The sequence below is a fragment of the Pseudochaenichthys georgianus genome, unplaced genomic scaffold (assembly GCF_902827115.2).
Source record: "Pseudochaenichthys georgianus unplaced genomic scaffold, fPseGeo1.2 scaffold_360_arrow_ctg1, whole genome shotgun sequence".
Taxonomy (NCBI): domain Eukaryota; kingdom Metazoa; phylum Chordata; class Actinopteri; order Perciformes; family Channichthyidae; genus Pseudochaenichthys; species Pseudochaenichthys georgianus.
The window spans coordinates 310,149-333,921 of record NW_027262961.1 but is presented as its reverse complement, the minus strand read 5'-3'; the positions used below and the strand labels follow the sequence as shown (position 1 = coordinate 333,921).

General features: G+C 38.1%; 1 protein-coding gene across 1 annotated transcript; it reads left to right on the top strand.

Moving 5' to 3' along the window:
- The first annotated feature begins 3,760 nt into the window (after positions 1-3,760).
- On the top strand, positions 3,761-22,404 carry fgfr1b (fibroblast growth factor receptor 1b). Its single transcript, XM_034078226.1, has 17 exons — positions 3,761-3,837; positions 6,402-6,518; positions 8,656-8,757; positions 9,245-9,417; positions 10,390-10,513; positions 11,092-11,282; positions 12,485-12,629; positions 13,265-13,455; positions 14,168-14,301; positions 15,830-15,951; positions 16,075-16,185; positions 16,670-16,860; positions 17,444-17,566; positions 18,069-18,139; positions 18,923-19,060; positions 19,312-19,417; positions 21,445-22,404. Exons 2-17 carry the CDS (start codon positions 6,419-6,421, stop codon positions 21,517-21,519), a joined length of 2,097 nt encoding a protein of 698 aa, XP_033934117.1. The 5' UTR covers positions 3,761-3,837; positions 6,402-6,418; the 3' UTR covers positions 21,520-22,404.
- The last annotated feature ends 1,369 nt before the right edge of the window (positions 22,405-23,773 follow it).

Here is a 23,773-nt window from a genome sequence, read left to right as displayed (position 1 = left end):
CCTCTCCTGCTGATGTTCAGGTGTATATCAGTATGTGGTGTCTCTACTTTAAAGAGTCCTCTCCTGCTGATGTTCAGGTGTATATCAGTATGTAGTGTCTCTACTTTAAAGAGTCCTCTCCTGCTGATGTTCGGGTGTATATCAGTATGTAGTGTCTCTGCTTTAAAGAGTCCTCTCCTGCTGATGTTTGGGTTGTATATCAGTATGTAGTGTCTCTGCTTTAAAGAGTCCTCTCCTGCTGATGTTCGGGTGTATATCAGTATGTAGTGTCTCTACTTTAAATAGTCCTCTCCTTCTGATGTTCGGGTGTTTATCAGTATGTAGTGTCTCTACTTTAAAGAGTCCTCTCCTGCTGATGTTTGGGTGTATATCAGTATGTAGTGTCTCTACTTTAAAGAGTCCTCTCCTGCTGATGTTCAGGTGTATATCAGTATGTAGTGTCTCTACTTTAAAGAGTCCTCCCCTGCTGATGTTCAGGTGTATATCAGTGTGTATTGTATCTACTTTAAAGAGTCCTCTCCTGCTGATGTTCAGGTGTATATCAGTATGTGGTGTCTCTACTTTAAAGAGTCCTCTCCTGCTGATGTTCAGGTGTATATCAGTATGTGGTGTCTCTACTTTAAAGAGTCCTCTCCTGCTGATGTTCAGGTGTATATCAGTATGTAGTGTCTCTACTTTAAAGAGTCCTCTCCTGCTGATGTTCAGGTGTATATCAGTATGTAGTGTCTCTACTTTAAAGAGTCCTCCCCTGCTGATGTTCAGGTGTATATCAGTGTGTATTGTATCTACTTTAAAGAGTCCTCTCCTGCTGATGTTCAGGTGTATATCAGTATGTGGTGTCTCTACTTTAAAGAGTCCTCTCCTGCTGATGTTCAGGTGTATATCAGTATGTGGTGTCTCTACTTTAAAGAGTCCTCTCCTGCTGATGTTCAGGTGTATATCAGTATGTAGTGTCTCTACTTTAAAGAGTCCTCTCCTGCTGATGTTCGGGTGTATATCAGTATGTAGTGTCTCTGCTTTAAAGAGTCCTCTCCTGCTGATGTTTGGGTGTATATCAGTATGTAGTGTCTCTGCTTTAAAGAGTCCTCTCCTGCTGATGTTCGGGTGTATATCAGTATGTAGTGTCTCTACTTTAAATAGTCCTCTCCTTCTGATGTTCGGGTGTATATCAGTATGTAGTGTCTCTGCTTTAAAGAGTCCTCTCCTGCTGATGTTTGGGTGTATATCAGTATGTAGTGTCTCTGCTTTAAAGAGTCCTCTCCTGCTGATGTTCAGGTGTATATCAGTATGTAGTGTCTCTACTTTAAATAGTCCTCTCCTTCTGATGTTCAGGTGTTTATCAGTATGTAGTGTCTCTACTTTAAAGAGTCCTCTCCTGCTGATGTTCAGGTGTATATCAGTATGTAGTGTCTCTACTTTAAAGAGTCCTCTCCTGCTGATGTTCAGGTGTATATCAGTATGTAGCGTCTCTACTTTAAAGAGTCCTCTCCTGCTGATGTTCAGGTGTATATCAGTATGTAGTGTCTCTACTTTAAAGAGTCCTCTCCTGCTGATGTTCAGGTGTATATCAGTATGTAGTGTCTCTACTTTAAAGAGTCCTCTCCTGCTGATGTTCAGGTGTATATCAGTGTGTAGTGTCTCTACTTTAAAGAGTCCTCTCCTGCTGATGTTCAGGTGTATATCAGTATGTAGTGACTCTACTTTAAAGAGTCCTCTCCTGCTGATGTTCAGGTGTATATCAGTATGTAGTGTCTCTACTTTAAAGAGTCCTCTCCTGCTGATGTTCAGGTGTATATCAGTATGTAGTGTCTCTACTTTAAAGAGTCCTCTCCTGCTGATGATCAGGTGTATATCAGTATGTAGTGTCTCTACTTTAAAGAGTCCTCTCCTGCTGATGTTCAGGTGTATATCAGTACGTAGTGTCTCTACTTTAAAGAGTCCTCTCCTGCTGATGTTCAGGTGTATATCAGTATGTAGTGTCTCTACTTTAAAGAGTCCTCTCCTGCTGATGTTCAGGTGTATATCAGTGTGTAGTGTCTCTACTTTAAAGAGTCCTCTCCTGCTGATGTTCAGGTGTATATCAGTATGTAGTGACTCTACTTTAAAGAGTCCTCTCCTGCTGATGTTCAGGTGTATATCAGTATGTAGTGTCTCTCCTTTAAAGAGTCCTCTCCTGCTGATGTTCAGGTGTATATCAGTATGTCGTGTCTCTACTTTAAAGAGTCCTCTCCTGCTGATGTTCATGTGTATATCAGTATGTAGTGACTCTACTTTAAAGAGTCCTCTCCTGCTGATGTTCAGGTGTATATCAGTATGTAGTGTATCTACTTTAAAGAGTCCTCTCCTGCTGATGTTCAGGTGTATATCAGTATGTCGTGTCTCTACTTTAAAGAGTCCTCTCCTGCTGATGTTCAGGTGTATATCAGTATGTAGTGTATCTACTTTAAAGAGTCCTCTCCTGCTGATGATCAGGTGTATATCAGTACGTAGTGTCTCTACTTTAAAGAGTCCTCTCCTGCTGATGTTCAGGTGTATATCAGTACGTAGTGTCTCTACTTTAAAGAGTCCTCTCCTGCTGATGATCAGGTGTATATCAGTATGTAGTGTCTCTACTTTAAAGAGTCCTCTCCTGCTGATGTTCAGGTGTATATCAGTATGTAGTGTCTCTACTTTAAAGAGTCCTGTTGTCTGCAGGATAGGTAGTAGACGGTTTGCACCTTTTATAATGTCATGATATGTTTGGTTTATAAAATGTCATAAAGAAGGATAACATGTCCTTGTTGTTTAAAGTCGAGCCTGATGTCTTTTCATCTCTTTTGTATCCAAACCCCCACAACATATTCACTTCTCAGATGATGTACGGAGAAGTCAAGAGATTTGAATATTTTAATTTCTGGTTTATTCCATGCTGCCGCTTTTAGTTCATTTAATAAGATAAATAAAAAAATCCTCAGTTTCAAACTTCTTTAATATTAACTATTAGCTGCGTTTTGTTTATTTAACAACATTAAGGCCCTGACACACCAACCCGATGTTGGGAGTCAGAGGCTGTCGGGCATTCGCGGCGCCGTAGTCAGGTTGGTGTGTCCCGCACCGTCGACCGTGACACGCCTTATTTGGACTGCCTGACCCGATGCATGGCCGAATAATCACTCTGATTGGCTGTTCAGCTAGCGAATCAGTGCATGAGAAGCGAAGCGGAAGTGAGGGACGTAAACAAACGATTTAAGAAGGCACACACAGACTGCTATTCATCTCATCTCATCATGGCGATCTGGAATGATGCAAACGAAGACCTGCTCATCACCTTGATCCAGGAGAGGCCAGCTCTGTATGATATTACGGAGAAAAGATACTCTTCTTCTTCTCTGTCTTCCGGTTGTTGCCTGACGAATACACACTACCGCCGCCTGCTGGTAAGGAGAGTTATTGCCACTCACGCACTGAAGTCGGTGCGGTGTGTTCCCGTGCGACACATGGCCAAGACGCAGGAGAACACGGCCAGGCAACAGCCGACTTCAGCGTCGGCTAGTCCTCTGGTGACTGCTTGGTGTGTCAGGGCCTTTAGAGAGTTCCCTCTGGACTCTGGGAACCTCAGATTTGTCGTGATTTTCTAACATTTAAAGTAAATTAATAACAGATATTTTCTCTGTAAAATGGGCGTATGAGTATTTGAAAAAACACTTAAACACTTGTTTTTATTTCATTTTTGTGTGTGTGTGTGTGTGTGTGTGTGTGTGTGTGTGTGGTTGGTTCACACCTAACAGATATTTAGTGTTGGCAGGTGATCTCTCGGGGTGTCGGGGGTTCATGTCTCTCGGTGTCCTCACACTCTAGGTGAGAAACAGCTGCTTAGGTGTGATGCATGCTGGGAGAAAACACACTGCAGTGTGTTTTTCTGTGGTTCAGGACCGTGTGTGTGGGAAGTATTGCAGTACAAATACTTTGTTCAATACATGTTTCTGGTATCAGTACTTTACTCCACTACTTGTTTTTCTGACGACTTTTTACTTTGACTTCTCACATGTTGAACTCAAATACCTGTACTTTCTACTTCTTACATGTTGAACTCAAATACCTGTACTTTCTACTTCTTACATGTTGAACTCAAATACCTGTACTTTCTACTTCTTACATGTTGAACTCAAATACCTGTACTTTCTACTTCTTACATGTTGAACTCAAATACCTGTACTTTCTACTTCTTACATGTTGAACTCAAATACCTGTACTTTCTACTTCTTACATGTTGAACTCAAATACCTGTACTTTCTACTTCTCACATGTTGAACTCAAATACCTGTACTTTCTACTTCTTACATGTTGAACTCAAATACCTGTACTTTCTACTTCTTACATGTTGAACTCAAATACCTGTACTTTCTACTTCTTACATGTTGAACTCAAATACCTGAACTTTCTACTTCTTACATGTTGAACCCAAATACCTGTACTTTCTACTTCTTACATGTTGAACTCAAATACCTGAACTTTCTACTTCTTACATGTTGAACCCAAATACCTGAACTTTCTACTTCTTACATGTTGAACTCAAATACCTGAACTTTCTACTTCTTACATGTTGAACTCAAATACCTGAACTTTCTACTTCTTACATGTTGAACCCAAATACCTGTACTTTCTACTTCTCTCATGTTGAACTCAAATACCTGTACTTTCTACTTCTCACATGTTGAACTCAAATACCAGTACTTTCTACTTCTTACATGTTTAACTCAAATACCTGTACTTTCTACTTCTTACATGTTGAACTCAAATACCTGAACTTTCTACTTCTTACATGTTGAACCCAAATACCTGTACTTTCTACTTCTCTCATGTTGAACTCAAATACCTGTACTTTCTACTTCTTACATGTTGAACTCAAATACCTGTACTTTCTACTTCTTACATGTTGAACTCAAATACCTGTACTTTCTACTTCTCACATGTTGAACTCAAATACCTCTACTTTCTACTTCTCTCATGTTGAACTCAAATACCTGTACTTTCTACTTCTCTCATGTTGAACTCAAATACCTGTACTTTCTACTTCTTACATGTTGAACTCAAATACCTGTACTTTCTACTTCTCACATGTTGAACTCAAATACCTGTACTTTCTACTTCTCACATGTTGAACACAAATACCTGTACTTTCTACTTCTCACATGTTGAACCCAAATACCTGTACTTTCTACTTCTCTCATGTTGAACCCAAATACCTCTACTTTCTACTTCTCTCATGTTGAACTCAAATACCTGTACTTTCTACTTCTCTCATGTTGAACTCAAATACCTGTACTTTCTACTTCTCACATGTTGAACACAAATACCTCTACTTTCTACTTCTCTCATGTTGAACTCAAATACCTGTACTTTCTACTTCTCTCATGTTGAACTCAAATACCTGTACTTTCTACTTCTTACATGTTGAACTCAAATACCTGTACTTTCTACTTCTCACATGTTGAACTCAAATACCTGTACTTTCTACTTCTCACATGTTGAACACAAATACCTGTACTTTCTACTTCTCACATGTTGAACCCAAATACCTGTACTTTCTACTTCTCTCATGTTGAACCCAAATACCTGTACTTTCTACTTCTCACATGTTGAACACAAATACCTGTACTTTCTACTTCTTACATGTTGAACTCAAATACCTGTACTTTCTACTTCTTTCATGTTGAACCCAAATACCTGTACTTTCTACTTCTCACATGTTGAACACAAATACCTGTACTTTCTACTTCTCTCATGTTGAACTCAAATACCTGTACTTTCTACTTCTTACATGTTGAACTCAAATACCTGTACTTTCTACTTCTCACATGTTGAACACAAATACCTGTACTTTCTACTTCTTACATGTTGAACCCAAATACCTGTACTTTCTACTTCTCACATGTTGAACACAAATACCTGTACTTTCTACTTCTTACATGTTGAACTCAAATACCTGTACTTTCTACTTCTCACATGTTGAACACAAATACCTGTACTTTCTACTTCTCACATGTTGAACTCAAATACCTGTACTTTCTACTTCTTACATGTTGAACTCAAATACCTGTACTTTCTACTTCTTACATGTTGAACTCAAATACCTGTACTTTCTACTTCTCACATGTTGAACACAAATACCTGTACTTTCTACTTCTCACATGTTGAACACAAATACCTGTACTTTCTACTGAAGTACACTTCAAAGCCTCTTTACTTTCACTTGAGTAAAGAAGTTTAGTCAGTACTTCTACTTTCACCAGAGTATTTTTAAGCACGAGTATCTGTGCTTCTACTTGAGTAAAGGATGTGTGTACGTTTGCTATCTCTGACCGTGTGTGTGTGTGTGAGTGTGTGTGTTTCTAACATTGTGTCTCTCTCTCTGTCTGCAGTGGTATTCCCTGTGAGGATGTCTTCGTCTCGCTGTTTCTCTCTGCTCCTGCTTCTCCTGATGCTGATGAAGACTCCAAACACCGAGAGCAGACCGACAAGTGAGGATACCGACACAGGTAACACGCACCTGAACGCACCACCAGGTGTTGTCAAATGGGGATTCTGAGGCTTAGATGTAGATCAGGCCTGCGTTGGATACCCACACACTAAGTACCCTGATCCTTTTCTAAAGTCAAAGTAGAAATACTACGGTCTTAAAATACTTTATAACAAGTAAAAAGTCCTGAATTCAGAATGTCAGCTAACCAATCAGAGCAGACTGGGCTCTGGTTTCAGACAGAGGGTGAAATGAGGTGCTGCAGCACGAGAAGAATAAAGAGCTTTTTTTGAACATTAAAGCAAACTTCTGTCCTGTGTGTGTGTGTGTGTGTGTGTGTGTGTGTGTGTGTGTGTGTGTGTGTGTGTGTGTGTGTGTGTGTGTTCCCAGCTGCAGTCTCAGTTTTAAACGTGTGTGTATTACATGAAAGCGTATCAAACTTTCCAATGAACCAGTTTCTTAAACAGGAAAATTACTCCAATTTCTTTTTTAAAGGTTTGGCTGGTTTTGGGTTTGCCACATCTGAAACCGGTTAGGGTGATGTGTGTGTTTGTGTGTGTGTGTGCGTGTGTGTGTGTGTGTGTGTGTGTGCGTGTGTGTGTGTGTCCAGTGCAGAGAGTGTAACACAGGAACACAGTGTTCATGGTAAGACAAACACTGTGTGGGCAAAAATGAAATAAAGCAGAAAACTTGAACATTTTAGACGCTAAAAACTGCAAGTCTCTTTTCTAAGTGATTAGCTATTTATTTTCCACTGCAGCGTTTGCATAATCAGGATTTAGAAATAAAGCAACAAATGCAATAACTTTTAGCTGTAATGATTCCCGAGACACAAGACAAGTTTCCTACAACGGAGAGAAAGTAATTACGATTATTTTAACAAATCTTTATTCAGCCTGTCCTGTGTGTGTGTGTGTGTGTGTGTGTGTGTGTGTGTGTGTGTGTGTGTGTGTGTGTGTGTGTGTATACCTTCTATGTGTGTCTATGTCTCAGTCAGAACTTAAATAACATATACAGGGACAAACAATAGGAAAAAGCAGAACAAAAAACAATAGTTGAGGCTAAAACTGGCATTTCTGACATTTGTCCATTTTAAGGTTGCTATTTCGTAAGTAGGTAATGCTACAGAAAGGAACAAAACGATGGTTAGAAATGAGGGAAGATTACTCTACCTTTCCTCATTTATTCAGCCTGTCCTGCAAGTGTGTGTGTGTGTGCATGCATATATCGTGTGTGTTTTGTGCCAACCATCTGGTCTGCAGCTGACTGCGCGTCTCAGTGATTCTGTTGTTTTTGGCGCCTGTAGATTCTTGTTTTCCTCTCGGTCAGGAACATCACATTTTGCCTCTTTTTTCTCTGCGGTTTCTCCATAAACAAAACCTGCTTTCAATTTCCCCCTCATTCTCTCAAAGTGAAGTGTTTGGAAACCAAAAACTGGCTTAAATGTTCCTGTAAGTGCCGCGGACCCGGCCTGTCTAACGCTGCTTTTATAAGCGGTTTGACGTGTTGAGCAGAAGCTGCACGTTTTGCCATAATCTGTATTTTCAGCACCACGACAGGTTTCCCAGAGATTCAGCTTCATACACGCGTCTCTCTGGGCTGTGTTTCTATGTTTACCTTCACCAGAGACAGAGAAGTAAAGTGGGGGAGGGGTGAGGCTGAAGAGAGGCCGACTTCTTTTCCTAACGAAAGCGTTATTTCTTTAAAAGCTTAAAGGAGCCCTATTCTGCTCATGTTCAGGTTGATATTAGTATTTAGTGTCTCTAATGTTCAAAAAGCTCTTTATTTTTCTCATACTGCCTTTTCTCCCTCTGTCTCAAATGATTCTGGGTAAACCAGTAGAATCAGAAAAGGGTAAATGTATTATTTTAAGTAACAGAGTTGCAAACAGGTAAACGTTGGTGAAAACTCAAACTGGTATGCATACTCTGAAAGTGTTGTTTAAAGAATGATCCTAAAACCTTAATTATATATAATTCTGAGGGTTTAAAATGGTTTGATTGCAAGAAAAAGGACAAAATGTCCTATTTTTTTAATTGTTCTCACTTTGAAGGTCTAAAAAAAGATTGGTCCCCACAAAGATAGTCAAACAAGTACACACATAAACAAGCAAAGCTTTGTGAGCAGCTTTTAAACATTTTTACTTCTTTCTGTAGCTGACGCAGTAAAATCCTCTGAAGACGAAGAAGACGATGAGTCATCCTCAGAGGAAAATAAACTGTCCAATGAGCTGTCAACGAGTAACGAGAAGCTCCAAAGTAAGACTAAAACTTCACGTCTCTTTTTCTCAGTTTCAAATTATTGCAAAGTGAATATCTTTGGCAAGACAAGACATCTGACACCCAGTTTAAGGGAAATAATCAGCAGATACATTGATGGTGATGGTTGTATTTGTGTTTTCTTGAGTATACATACATGTATATTTACATTTCTGCTTTCATTTTTTTCTGCTTTTATTCAGTTGTTAACTATGTGCCTTAATGATAATAAAATAGTGTATAAGATAAAATGCTAAATTGCGGCATTAGATTGCCATGAATTTAGCAAGTTGCTAATTCTACATTTCCCTTTTTGATCTTAAATTAAGGACTCATAAACAATTATTAATTTCCCATGAACAATTATCATAATCCTAATTCCATTCTTCTTAAACTGGAAGTCTTGGTTTCTCTTTCCGCTGCCTTTTTTTGGTTTTTAAAAATGACTGGTTGTCCCGATGTTTACCCCGCTGTGTTTTCTCGTTAGCGTTAGCGCCGCAGTGGGTGATGCCGGACAAAATGGAGAAGCAGCTTCACGCCGTTCCCGCCAGCAAAACGGTGAAGTTTCGCTGCCAGGCCACCGGGAGCCCGGTCCCCACGCTGCGCTGGTACAAGAACGGGAGAGTGTTCAGAAAGGACCAACGGATCGGAGGCTACAAGGTAAGGGTGTAAAAAAGTCCCGCGGTGATTACTGACATCAAGAAAATACTTTTTTACATTACAAGTTTTCTGATATGTTAAAATGGATATGAGTAAGTAAATGTGTGCTAATTTGCATATTATCCATCAAAGAAATGGGATCATTGGATAAAGCTGGGTTCATATTATTGTTTGATGATATCTCTTTGTATTAGGGTTGCCAGAAACTGACCATGATCAAAATCGATTATTCGGCAGCCCTGGCGAATAATAATCGATTATTCGACCGACACCAAGTTTACAGTAAAACAAACTGGTGGTGTGACCAATGACCATTTACAATTATTAATACTATTACTATTATTAGCATATATATATATAATATATATTTTGGTTGAAACTAAGCCAGAAAAAAAATAATAATAATAAAAAAAGATATATATATATATATATATAAAAAAAAAAAAATTAAAAAAAAAATCGATTTTTAAAGATAATATTCGATTATGGAGACTGTAGCGAATATTCGAATAATCGAATAATCGCTGGCATCCCTACTTTGTATACCTCTCTAAATCAGAAAACACTGCCATAAAAATTCCTTTTCTGTATGTTTTAGTCGTAAAGTGTAAATAATATGCAGGCTTTGAGATTGTTGTAATTTCGGACATAAAGGACCTGTTTGGTCTATAACATATCGGAAAAGTAAAATATTTGCACACTATTAAATGTCTTGTCTTGTCCTATGTGAAATCCATATCTGAGAGATATTTATTTTTAATTTAATATGCACATTTAAGAATCTAATTTTTACTTAAAATTAGATTTGAAAGATTAACCGGTTATAGAAAAGCTTCTGATGGATGCTCTCTTGATTTACTGAGGGATTAATTGCCTATTGTTTCATCTTACATCTTAATTGATGGTTCTTTTTTTTTTTTATTCAAATGAGGCATTATCTCATGGGTCTTATCTATGTCTTTTATTTTTCAGATCCGAGACCACATGTGGACTTTAATAATGGAGTCGGTGGTGCCATCTGATAAAGGGAACTACACCTGTGTGGTGGAGAATGAACACGGGAGCATCAAACACACCTACCTGCTGGATGTAGACGGTAAGAAAACTTACATTTACACCCAGGAGAGTGTGTGTAATATTAATGTGTGTGTTTCTACGACTCCTCCACACTGTCTGCTTTTACAGCACTTCTTAAAACCCACCTCTTCTCCTTAGCGTTTTGACATCTTGTTGATTGTTGCTTTTATTGCTTTTAAATTGTCTATTGTTTGTACTTGTTTTATGGTGTGTGAGCTGAGCTGTGTGATTTTTGTATGTTTTGTTTGTTTATTTATTTGACTGTACAGCACTGGAGGTTTTAAAGTGCTTTATAAATAAGAATAGAATAGAATCATTTATTTTCATTATACAGGTACAATGAGATGAGTAGAGCTACTCCTTTTTTTTAAGGTGCCATCAAAAATACAGAAAAACAAACAAGAGACGTACAACATTCAGAAGAAGACGACATACAAACAACAAGCATTCATACGGTTAAAGTGCAGGAATATATTGGTTTAAGTCAAATAAATATGTTTGACTGTGTATAAAATATATATATATATTGTGTCAGTGCAAGCTGGAGTAAAGTGCAGGCTGTATTGTATTGTTTATTTATTCGTCTTTTTATTTCAGAGCGTTCTCCTCACAGACCTATCCTGCAGGCGGGTCTCCCGGCCAATCAGACGGCGGTCGTGGGTAGAGACGTGGTGTTTGTGTGCCGCGTGTTCAGCGACCCGCAGCCTCACATCCAGTGGCTCAAACACATCACCATCAACGGCAGCAGAGAGGCGCCCGACGGACATCCTTACGTCCACGTACTCAAGGTGGGAAACTTGTGGTCCTCACAAAGATATATAAACAAGTACAGAGTCACACTAGCAGCGAGCCGCTTTTTAAAAATGTGTACTACTAAACACTTTTTGCACTCAAAAACTGACATAAGGGGGTTATGTTAAAAGTAGCATAACAGGTCACATATTCATTGTACTCAGTTTAAAAAAAATTGTTTTTGGACATCCATACGTCCTCGTACTCATGGTCTGAAACTTGTATCCCCATAAAGATATATAAACAAGAACAGAGTCACACTAGCAGTGAGCCGCTTCAAAACAATGTGTACTACTAAACACAGAAAAACACTCAATAACTGACAGTAGGGGGTTATGATAAAAGGAGCATGAAATATATTCATATTAATCAGTTTAGAAAGAAATAATTGTCGGATAACCATACGTCCTTGTACTCAAGGTCTGAAACTCGTGTCCCCACACAGATAGATAAACAAGTACACAGTTACACTAGCAGTTAGCTGCTTTAAAAAAACAACAAAAAAATGGACAGTAGGGGGTTATGATAAAAGGAGCATGAAATATATTCATATTAATCAGTTTAGAAAGAAATAATTGTCGGATAACCATACGTCCTTGTACTCTAGGTCTGAAACTCGTGTCCCCACACAGATAGATAAACAAGTAGGGCCTACACAGTTACACTAGCAGTTAGCTGCTTTAAAAAAAAACTCAAAAATGGACAGTAGGGGGTTATGGTAAACGTAGCATGAAATATATTCATATTAATCAGTTTAGAAAGAAATAATTGTCGGATAACTATACGTCCTTGTACTCAAGGTCTGAAACTTGTGTCCCCACACAGATAGATAAACAAGTACAGTCTCACTAGCAGTTAGCTGCTTTAAAAAAAAAAACTTGACATTAGGTAATGGTAAAAGTTATGGTAAAAGTAGCATAAAATGTCATATATTCATTGTACTTAGTTTAACAAAAAATACTTGTCTTTATATCTTATTTAACGTTAAATGTGTTTTTTTGACCTTTTCTTACAACTTAATGTCTAGTTGTTTCTGTTTGCATTTCTTGTATGTCTTAAATGTATCTGGTAATACACTTGATTCTTAATCTGATTCCAAAATTGGAAATACTCAAGCAAAGTACAAGTATGTTGAAATGCTAGGAAATCTACCTATATTTAATTTTTGTTTTACATCTCATTTGTGTGTTTGCCGCAGACTGCGGGTCTGAACATGACGGATAAAGAGATGGAGGTTCTGACTCTGAGGAACGTGAGTCTTAATGATTCAGGAGAATACACGTGTTTAGCAGGAAACCCCATCGGCGTCTCGCATCACTCCGCCTGGCTCAGTGTCACTGACGGTAAGCGCTCAGAAACTTCTTGAATTTAATGTGCCGTTTGAAAATATGTTTCTTAAAATCTACAGAAAAGTGAGTGCAAACATTTCTTTGTTTCTGTTTGTGCTCAGAATAACTTTCCTTCTAAAGTGCAAGAACAACATAGCTTTTTACAATATAGGAAAAAAAAACCGTTGTCTTTTTTAGAGGCAGCATAACATTTAAAAAGAGTTTTTCAATAACTATGAATGCTTTAAAAAACACTGAACTTTAATGGTTTTACAAAAGTTAACTATATGTAAGAAAAGTTGTATCAGACTCTACAGGAGTGCCTGAAAAGTGTATGAACTGTAAAGAAATATGCAATTTACCACAGATGTAAGGTGCTGAAAAACCTTGAAAATGCACCTTCGAAAACATTAAAATCAACCTTAGAGAAATCTTGAAAATGAATCTTAGAAAAACCTTATAATACATGTTAAAACCTTGAATAATTTACCTTAAAAACCTTGAAAAATTTACCTTAAAAATCTTGATAATGAGCCTTAGAGAAACTGTATAACACACCTTTAAAACATTGAAATGAACCTTAGGGAAACCTTGAAAATGTATCTTAAAGAGTTAAAACCCTTTTGATTTGATGATGTGTTTTCTCTCAGAGCTCCCTCCCACCCCGCTGCCCTCGCAGACGTACCTGGAGATCTTCATCTACTGCCTCGGCTTCTTCATCATCATCATCCTCATCGCCACCGCCGTCATCTGCAGACTCTGCTGGGCGCCGAAGAAAAACCACTTCCACCATCAGCTGGCCGTCCAGAAGTTAGCGAAGAGCATTCCTCTGAGGAGACAGGTAACACCGCCCTCTTTGTTCACTGTTTACCTTCCTGCTTCTATTGCTGAATACACAGAGCTGCAGGGATGCTGTTTGTCTGTGTTGGACCCGGAATCTAAGAATTCTGAGAATTTAAGAAATAAATGGAAGCAAAAATTCTGTGAAAAAGTATAAATTATGTGAGAAAACAGTTTAATACTGAGAAAAAAGTAAAAATTCGGTCAAAAGTAAAAAAAATTGAAAAAGTACTTTTTTTTGTTGTTGAAAAAGTAAAAATTCTTAAGAAAATGTTACATTTCTGAATGTTGAGAAAAAGTCAAATTTCTGATAAAAAATAAATAAGGGAAAATTCAAATTCTAACAAAAGTCCCAAATTCTGAGGAAAAAGTCAAATTTCTAATAAAAAAAGTTAAAATTATGATAAAAAAGAGAAGAAAAAAAACAATTTCTAAGAAAAAAGTGAATATTCTTATAAAAAGGAAACATTTCTAATAAAAAAAAGTCAAATTCTGCGATTTTTTTTTTTACAATTCTGCAAAAGTCAAATAAAGTGTTTCTGTATTTCTCCCCAGGTGTCGATGGACTCCTCTAACTTTCTTTTTTTATATAAACATTTACTCTATTTGTCTCTTATTTGAACTCATTTTAAAATGGAGTGGCCGTCATGAAACCTTATTCCCCAGGATAAATATTATATAATATAAATAAGTATTTCTGTATTTCGTCCCAGGTGTCGGTGGACTCCTCGTCAGGTTTGTGTTTGATACGTTCGTCTCGTCTCTCGAGCGCCGCGACCTCCAGCCTCACCGGAGTCTCAGAGTACGAGCTGCCCTACGACCCCGCATGGGAACTCCCTCGAGAACGGTACCTAGTTATCTATTACTCTGCATTATTTATGTGAAGATTTATCAAAGGTCAGATAAAATGTGACTCTGGTTAACTCCCTAAATAAGTCTCTACAGGTCTGTTGCTCGGTAGCGAATCTAACCCTGAACATGTAGTTGTCATTTTCCACACTTTATAAAAGTCCTGTAGTACTTTTGACTTTTTATTTTAATCATCCAGAATATTTTATATTGTTATGTACCGTACTTTTCGGACTATAAAGCGCACCTGCATATAAGCCGCAGCAGCTAAATTGTCCGTCTGTCTTGCTCTCGTTCTGTCTCTCGGTTCCACTTTTACTTTGGCGCGCTACCTGTCTCACTCTTTTCCGGCCTCCAGCTTTTCCTGCTGGAGCCCGCCGCTTAAAGGTGGCGGGCGCGGACCGGTCATAGAGCCCATAGAGTTAAAGGTGGTTGATTGTACCTGTACAATCAATAGATTTAGAAGGTTCCCTAGTGGCCGTTAGCTATACAAAGAAAATGGGGGAAAAGTCGCGGCTTATAGTCCGAAATGTACGGTATGTATGTAAAATTTGATATAATATATATATATATATTTTTTTTTTTTTATTTGTTAATTCTCTAAATCCACTTTTTAAAGTATTTGAAGTATGGTATTCTAATGTCTGAACACACTTCTGCTTCTATAACGAAATAATTTCTCAAATTGGGATCAATAAATGATATATCCATGTAAGGTGCTGAAAAACCTCGGAATTCACCTTAGAGAAACCTTGAAAATTATTCTTAGGAAAACCTTATATTACACATTAAAAACTTTAAAAAATACACCTTTCAAACCTTTAGAAATTAACTTGAACATTAAAGCATGGAAACATGTCACAGTAGAGACGCTAACATTAACATCAAAATATAATACACTGTAGTTTGCCATATACTCATTGTCAAGTGTTTTGTTTTTGGCTTTTAAGGTTATATATATATATTATATATTTAAGAAACAATTTAGCATTAAAGACAAGTATTTACACCAAATTTAAATATAACTACAAAAAATATATATATAAATATAAGGATAATAAAAAATATTTTTATTATCCTTATATTTATATATTTTTTTTTTGTTTGTACTTTGCAACTTATTCTTTTTATATTGTTAATGTTCGCACCACCAGATAAAGCAAATTCCTTGTGGGTGTAAACGTACCTGGCAATAAACTTAATTCTGATTCTGATGTCTATTATTCTGCACTTTTTATGTGAACGAACTCTACGTTATAGGCTAAGGGGCGGGACATCTGTAAGCAGGTTGACCAATCACAACAGAGCCGGCCAGATAGCAAATCAGAACAGGGATGGCTCTTTTGGCAGCGCAGCACAGTCCAACAAAATGCTCGTTTATTATTTCTTAAAGATAATGAAGACATCGAGTATTTAAAAAAATATAATAAAACAAATTTTGTGGAAAGGTTACAAATTCTGAGAAAACAGTAAATATGGGTTAGACATAGTATTTGAACTAATCTTTAATGTGTGTGTGTCCTCAGACTGACGCTGGGGAAGCCTTTGGGCGAGGGATGTTTCGGGCAGGTGGTTCTGGCCGAGGCGGTCGGGATCGATAAGAACAAACCGACCCGCCTCACTAAAGTCGCCGTGAAGATGCTCAAAGGTGAGGTGCTTTAAATTAATTAATGTGTCCGGAAATACATCTGCAGAGAGTGGAAACCATGAGGAAGACATCTTTTTTTTTTAAAGATTTGTTTTAATGTTTTTTTTTATTGCCGTGGTGCAGCGGACGCCACGGAGAAGGATCTGTCCGACCTGATCTCTGAGATGGAGATGATGAAGATGATCGGGAAACACAAAAACATCATCAACCTGCTGGGAGCGTGCACACAGGACGGTGAGTGTGTGAGTGTGTGTGTGTGTGTGTGTGTGTGTGTGTGTGTGTGTGTGTGTGTGTGTGTGTGTGTGTGTGTGTGTGTGTGTGTGTGTGTGTGTGTGTGTGTGTGTGTGTGTGTGTGTGTGTGTGTGTGTGTGTGTGTGTGTGTGTGTGTGTGTGTGTGTGTGTGTGTGTGTGTGTGTGTGTGTGTGTGTGTGTGTGTGTGTGTGTGTGTGTGTGTGTGTGTGTGTGTCAATGTATGTGAGAAGAAGATAAATAAAAGTGGGAAGATGAATGATTAAAAGTCTATAACCAGATAAAATAAAGAAATATTACAAATAAATAAGTAAATTCAATTATGTAAAGTCTAACACTAAAATAAATGTTTCTGCTAAAAAAAAATAGGATTAATGAAACAAAGTCGCTGAATGCTCCACAGAAGCTAATGATGCTAACCCCTCTTCCTCCTCCTCCTCCTCTTCCTCTTCCTCCTCCTCTTCTTCAGGGTCTCTGTATGTTGTGGTAGAGTTTGCCTCTCAGGGGAACCTCCGGGAGGTCCTGAGGTCTCGTCGCCCCCCTGGTCTGGAGTACTGGAGCGACTCCCAGCAGGAGGCCATGGACCGGCTGGAGGTCAGGGAGCTGGTCTCTGCTGCGTACCAGGTGTCCAGAGGGATGGACTACCTCGCCTCCAGGAAGGTAAACTATTCGGTGGAAAATGACGAAATTATGGGGAAAAGTTTTGAAAGAATAAAATGTCCAAGAAAACGTCAAAATTCTGAGAAAAAAATGTATTTGGTCAAAAATCTAAATGTCTTCTACATCAGGGTCATCAAACTCAATTTCACCTCGGGCCACATCAGCATTATGGTTGCACTCAAAAGGGCTGGTTGTAACTTTAAGACTATAAAAAGATATATAAAATAATGTATTATATTACATGATTGCAGGGAGCATTGGATTATTATCGGATAGGGTCATAACTGAATATGTAACTACGTCTAAAAGCAGAAGTCTGGGGCAAATCATTTCAAGTCTCTTCATTGCGCATGTCACAAAATGAGATGCATTGTGGGAGATGTAGTTTAGTGGCAACATGCTTCTGTAAAGCGACATGTAACCGATAAATAATAATAAACATATTATATTCTTCCAGAGCTCTTGCCTGGCCACATAAAATGGATAAAAACATATATTTCTGCACCAGATTTTGATATGGGGTGGAAACTGATTTACTCTATTATTATTAATAATTATTTGATGTTAATTATTCCCCCCTCAGTGTATCCACAGAGATTTGGCAGCGAGGAACGTTCTGGTGACCGAAGACAACGTGATGAAGATTGCTGACTTCGGTTTGGCTCGAGACGTTCATCACATCGATTACTACAAGAAGACCACCAACGTGAGGACGAATAATACTTTTAATACGAATGGAAAAGTGATTTTTCTATAAGGCTTAGTCATCTTGCCAAATAGTGAGCCCACATGTATCTGTACTGCTGAGCCTTAAATTGGCTACCTCGCTTACTTCGTCTCCTTCATCAGCCAGCATCCTTGGTATCTGTTGCTCACTGAGTTGATTCTCGCTAAGTAGCCAATATAAGGCTTAGTCATCTTGCCAAATAGTGAGCCTGTGTTGATGTATGAAAACTGTTAGAACTGGTTTATAAATGGTTCTTAATGATTAATAAAGTGTGTACAACCTAATTAATAACCCAATTACAAACCATTCATGAATCTTTTATAAGGGTAGCCTTATTCTAAACTGGTTCCTGATATTTTAATATTTAAAAAAAAGTCACGATTTTGAGAAACAAATATAAATGGAAAAGTGATTTTTTTTAATATATATTTTTTTCTTAGATGTTAAGAAATGTTCTTATATTGTGTATCGTTTCCTGCAGGGCCGTCTGCCGGTGAAGTGGATGGCTCCAGAGGCTCTGTTCGATCGGATCTACACACACCAGAGCGACGTGTGAGTTAAAGATTCAATTATAAAACTTTAAGACAAGAAAGTAGGCCTTTATCTGATTAACTAAAAAACAAAATAAAATGTTATAAATTAATATAAGAAAATATATTAAAGGGGACCTATCATGCAAAATGCACTTTTTGATGTCTTTTCTACATCACTATGTGTCCCCGGTGTGTCAGGGAACTCACGCAGCGTCAGGAAATAAACCCCTCTCTCTTTTCCTCCGTACCCACATCTCTAAAAACGGGGGAACAACGAGCGGATGCAGATTTGCTGCCGATATGATGTAATTTCGGATGGCGGACCCACAGAAAGTTGCTATCAGAAACAAAGCCTGACGTGTTTTGGACGTAATCTCGTCTTTGTTTACATTAGCAAGCCTCGCTAACACTCAGAGCTAACCTGTACTGGAGAGAGCATGTGTTTGAAAAGCAGAAAATAAAAAAAGGAACTCACCTTGTGATAAACCCGTGAGAGAAAAAGCATTTCAACTCCATACTGTTTCAGAAATAATCCTTGATGTGGTTTAGAACAGGATGGCGTTTTATCACAGCAGAATTTAACTTTATCTCCGGTAGAATTCTGATCAGGCATTAGCTCCGCCTCTTTTTAGTTTTCAAGCTAAAAATAGCATGATAGGTGACCTTTAAAAGAATCCAAGGCTCTGCTGAAAATTAAAGTTTTGACAGCTTTCCTCTCCGAGTGAAAAATACTTCAGTTTGCCAGCTTGATTGGTTTTATTTTCTCCATACCTGAATGTTTTCTGTCCTGTTCTTTCTGCAGGTGGTCCTTCGGGGTCCTGCTGTGGGAGATCTTCACCCTCGGGGGGTCTCCGTACCCCGGGGTCCCTGTGGAGGAACTCTTTAAACTGCTGAAGGAGGGCCATCGCATGGAGAAACCCTCCGCCTGCCCCCAGGAGCTGTGAGTGTATAAATATATAAAAAATACCCAAAAATGGAGCTGTGAGTGGCCCGGACCCCCTTCCTTTAAACAGAAACACAGATTATTAGGGGTTTATTCTAGTTTTAGAAAAGTGCATTTTACACTTGACAGTGTCCAATATAAAAAATAAAAAAGACAACACATTTGTATGTGTTTTAAATGTACCTGAAACAAAAATAAAATATACTGTTTATATAATCCAGCTGTTTGCATGTTATGTGTGTTTCCAGGTATCGGATGATGAGAGACTGCTGGCACGCCGTCCCCGCTCGCAGACCCACTTTCTCTCAGCTGGTGGACGATTTAGACCGAACACTTTCCCTCATGGCCAACCAGGTAATAACAGCACAAACAGCTGTTTTTTTTTTTAAGTAAAATTAACGTAAAAGAAAAATGTTGTGAAAAAAGTCAATTTCTGAGAAACAAATAAAAATGGAAAAGTGAAAAAATAATTATATTTCTTTCTTAAAGGAATGGTCCACTCATTAGATAATTAATCAAAACTTCAGTATTTAGTGAAACGTTATGTTTAAACCATACCCTGAAGAGATCAGCGATATTCCCCGGTAAATAATGATTTTATAGCTCTTTTTTATCAAGACCTGTATATTCCGTCTGGCCGCCGCCATGTTTGCCATTTTCAGTAGTCACGTGATGGTCGTGACGTCATCCATGCGTTCACTTTGTCAACACACGGAGTATTTCAGTTCGAACTCGTCAGCAGAGGAACAAGTTTTGACCAATGTGAAGAGATTGGATGGGGGAATTCATCCATACATATCAGTATGACAATACGACACCCTCTGTCCTAAGACCCTCACATCGTACAAGGAAAAACTTCCGAAGAAAACCCCCAGTTTAAAGGGAACATGGGAGAAACCTCAGGGAGAGCAGCAGAGGAGGGATCCCTCTCCCAGGACGGACAGACGTGCAATAGATGCCGTGTGTAAATTGAAAAGATAATACATTTGCAACATAGGTAGTCCAAATGTTTGGAAATGCATGTGTGTATAATAGGAAGATGATATAAGATACTATATGTATGCATGTAGTACCACCCTTGCTAGCGATTCCCTCTCTAGTTTAGCATACTCAGCTTCGTTGTCCCTGGCCATAGAATCACGATTTTATGGAGCCGGAAAAACTGGGGTAAAATACACACTAGCCGGTACTACGCTATATGGAAAGGCCACCAAAAACTGTCCTGGCCTGGACGTTAAAACGGGGCTAGCCGCTGCAATGGAAATGCGCTATAACATACCTTATTCTTACTCCGAGCACTACTTCTGCTCCTCCGTCGCTTCACACTTGCAGAGGGCGATTTCTCAACTGGCCGAACTGGTGTCCTGGTCGGTGATGACACCAGAAAGACCGATGGTACTGCATCTCCATTGAGTAATGGTTGTTCTTTAAATCCCATGTTATGTTTGATCATACTCTCAGAGTAGTCGTCCGGAAATGTGAAATGTTCGCTGCATACATGAGCCTGTAAATCTCTCGGTTCGGGCCGGCCACATTTCGCTAGCCACTGCCTCCGAATGTACTTCTTACGCTTACCTTTTGGCAACAGATGGAACCGAGCATTCCGTGGATTGTTCCTATCCGAATTATGGCAATATTTCGCGATACAGTGAGGCATATTTGAAGAGAGAAACTACAGTAAATAACATGGAGATCAACGTGTCTTCGAAAACCAAACGCATGGATTACGTCACGTCCGGGAAATGGCGGCGCCCACAGTGTTGATGTTATTTCGGTATATAATCAGTTTAAAATCACTGATAATGTCATCGGATTAAAAAAAAAAAAAGAGAGACTGGCAGAGACTGGTCTGTTTTATCGGATGATAATTTTTAAAAAATGAGTGTCATGAGCATACCATTCCTTTAAAATCTAAGAATTCTGACTTTTTTCTTCTTTTTTTTACCCAGAAAGACTTTTCATTTTTTTGTCAAAAAGACAAAATTGTGAGAACAAATTATTAGGTTGAAAATGTCGAAACTAAAATAAATAAAATCTCAATTGGCAAAAAAAAATGGCAAAATTCTAAGAAAAAAGTCAAATTTCTGAGAAAAGAAAAATGGAGAAGTGAAAAAAAATACTTCTTTCTTAGAATCTTAGAATTCTGACTATTTTCTTAAATGTTATGAACGAAACAGAATACAAAAAAAATATTAGTCAAAATTATGTGGAAAAAGTCCAAATTCTGAGGAAAAATTGAATAGTGACAAAAAAAAGTTATATTTCTTTTTTAAATCTAAGAATCCTGACTATTTTCTCACATTTTAAGAAAAAAAAAATGTACATAAAGTCAACATTAAGTCCCATTTGTAGTTATCTGTGAATCTGCTGTTTCTCTGCAGGATTACCTGGAGCTGGCGTCTCCTCTCATCCAGCTCTCCTCCGTCAGCTCCTCTCTCTCCTGCAGCTCCTCGTGAGCCTTCTGGGAATTTCTTCCTTCCTTCCTTCATCCCGTTTCCTCTCGATGTTTCACTGCAGCTTCCTGATGTGAAACACAGCTGGACTGAGGGATGGAACCACTGCTGCTGAAACATGTTTATAATAATAACGTTGTCAGTGTGAATAGTGTACATATTATTTTGTTATTGCGAATACAAGGATGAAGACAGAACTGGATTCATAGGAAATGAAATGTAAAGCGAGAAATACAAAATACAAACAAAATACAGAAGATGTGGAAAGGGAAGTTATTCACAATAACGAGCATTAAGAAGGGACAACAAATGTAAAAGCATTAAAAAATAGTCATTAAAAAGCTAAGAAAACACAAGCTTTAAAAGGAAATACGTCAGGTATGAAATATAATAATTAAAGTTACAGTGAAGAGTAACATATGAATATAATTGTTTTTGTTAAAAAGGATAGGATTCAGTTTTAATGTAAAATAAACTGCATTTTCCCCCTTTGCCTTTTCTAGATATATTCAGCATAAAAACTATTTTTCCATGTTTAGTTTTAACTTTGAAGACAAGAAACAGGCCTTCATGGTTTGTAATGTAGCAGACGTTTTATACACACAACTAAATGTGTACATATACATTAGTTAAAATAATACATTTAAATGTACTTTTTACTCGTCTACCATCTGCCTCCTTAGATGTATTTCTTTGTGCATTCTTTTATTAATTTATTTTGTACCAATATTTATGTATTTCTCCACTCCTGTTGCCAAAGAAGATGTCCGCCAGTGTTCAACATTGCACTTATCCAGCTGAGTACAGCCTGCCATTTAAAGAAAACGCTTCGAGTTGAATGTGTACAGTAACTGATTAACAACAGTATTAAAACTTTTTTTGAATTTACATCCCCTGGTTTTTTGTGATTGAAATGGACAGGATGGGATTTTTAACAACTGAAATGATTGCTGTCTGAGAGTCCCTCCAAATTGAGTCGGTTATGTTAACAAATATATAATTTTCTCTCGTTAACACACAGAAAGCTGTGCTTTATCAAAAAAAATTGAGCTTTTCTAGAATAGTGGACAAAATGGCTGCTTTTTGGACGGATGTACATTATGCCACATAAAAAGCTAACTTAGCAGACAATGCTAACTGTTTTGCAGTATTTTTTGTTATTTTTAATACTGTATATTACGCTTTTTGTGGACGTTTTAGGTTTCGTACTTTTTGTTACATCTGTTCCTCTTCATGTCCCCTAAAACAGATGTTCTTAATCTCATTGGGACCCTCCTAAAGGTCAATTTAAAAAGGAGCACAGTGTGAAAACATCTTCTTTTTTTTTCAAGAAAACTAGCCTTTTTTTATTGTGAGTGTAAAATAAAACATGAGTCCCAGTTTATCCCCCCTTGTCAAACAATGCAATGTGTACAATGTACAACAAATGGACGATGCAGAAGCCTCTTCTAACAATTAATCCTTTTTGCTCACACACACATACCTATTTTGCAGTCATTGTGAGGACCACTTACCCATAGTCCCTTGTGAGGACGTCCGTTTATGCTGTTGCCAGGAGGCTTAAAATGAAATATAGGAAGAGGTCTATGCGTCGTCAATCACAAACCACACACACACACACACACACACACACACACACACACACACACACACCACACACACACACACACACACACACACACACACACACACACACACACACACACACACACACACAGAGGAAACCTTACATGATAAACGACAGGAGGCTCACATGCAAACGTTCATCATGCCGTTTTTTCTGACATCTTATTCCCTCTGTAGCCTCTGGCTGACTCTGAAACATTTCTGCTGCTCAGCCTCGCACTAAATTGAATCAGTCAGAACGGCCCCTCCTTCCTGTTCCTCGGCAGTAAAACTAAAACATTTTCCCCTCAGAACTCTTCTGGCTTCCCTCAAAATCTGAATCTTTTCCAGAGAAATGTCCTGGATTTCTTTAAAAAAAGAGATGCCCTTGCAGATCTTCTGGACATATCTGAGCTACAGGTGCGCACAACCCGCAGCCGAAACATTGAGATATTGCAAAACGTTTACGCACTTTACAAAAACATAATTTTAGAAAAACGACCAGTAAAAAAGACAAAAACGAATTTTAGACGATCTTAATTTGCGAAAAACTGCTTCATTTTTGAAAAACGCCCCCAGTTTTTCAAAGATATCTGAATTTTACAGAAAAATCCTAATTTTCTTTCATTTTCATAAAGAGTACCTCATTATT

Coding starts and splice junctions, on each gene's coding strand:
- fgfr1b (XM_034078226.1), top strand. CDS start 6,419: ATGTCTTCGTCTCGCTGTTTCTCTCTGCTCCTGCTTCTCCTGATGCTG. Junction 13,456..14,167: donor GCATTCCTCTGAGGAGACAG/GTAACACCGCCC, acceptor ATTTCGTCCCAG/GTGTCGGTGGACTCCTCGTC. Junction 19,061..19,311: donor TCCGCCTGCCCCCAGGAGCT/GTGAGTGTATAA, acceptor GTGTGTTTCCAG/GTATCGGATGATGAGAGACT.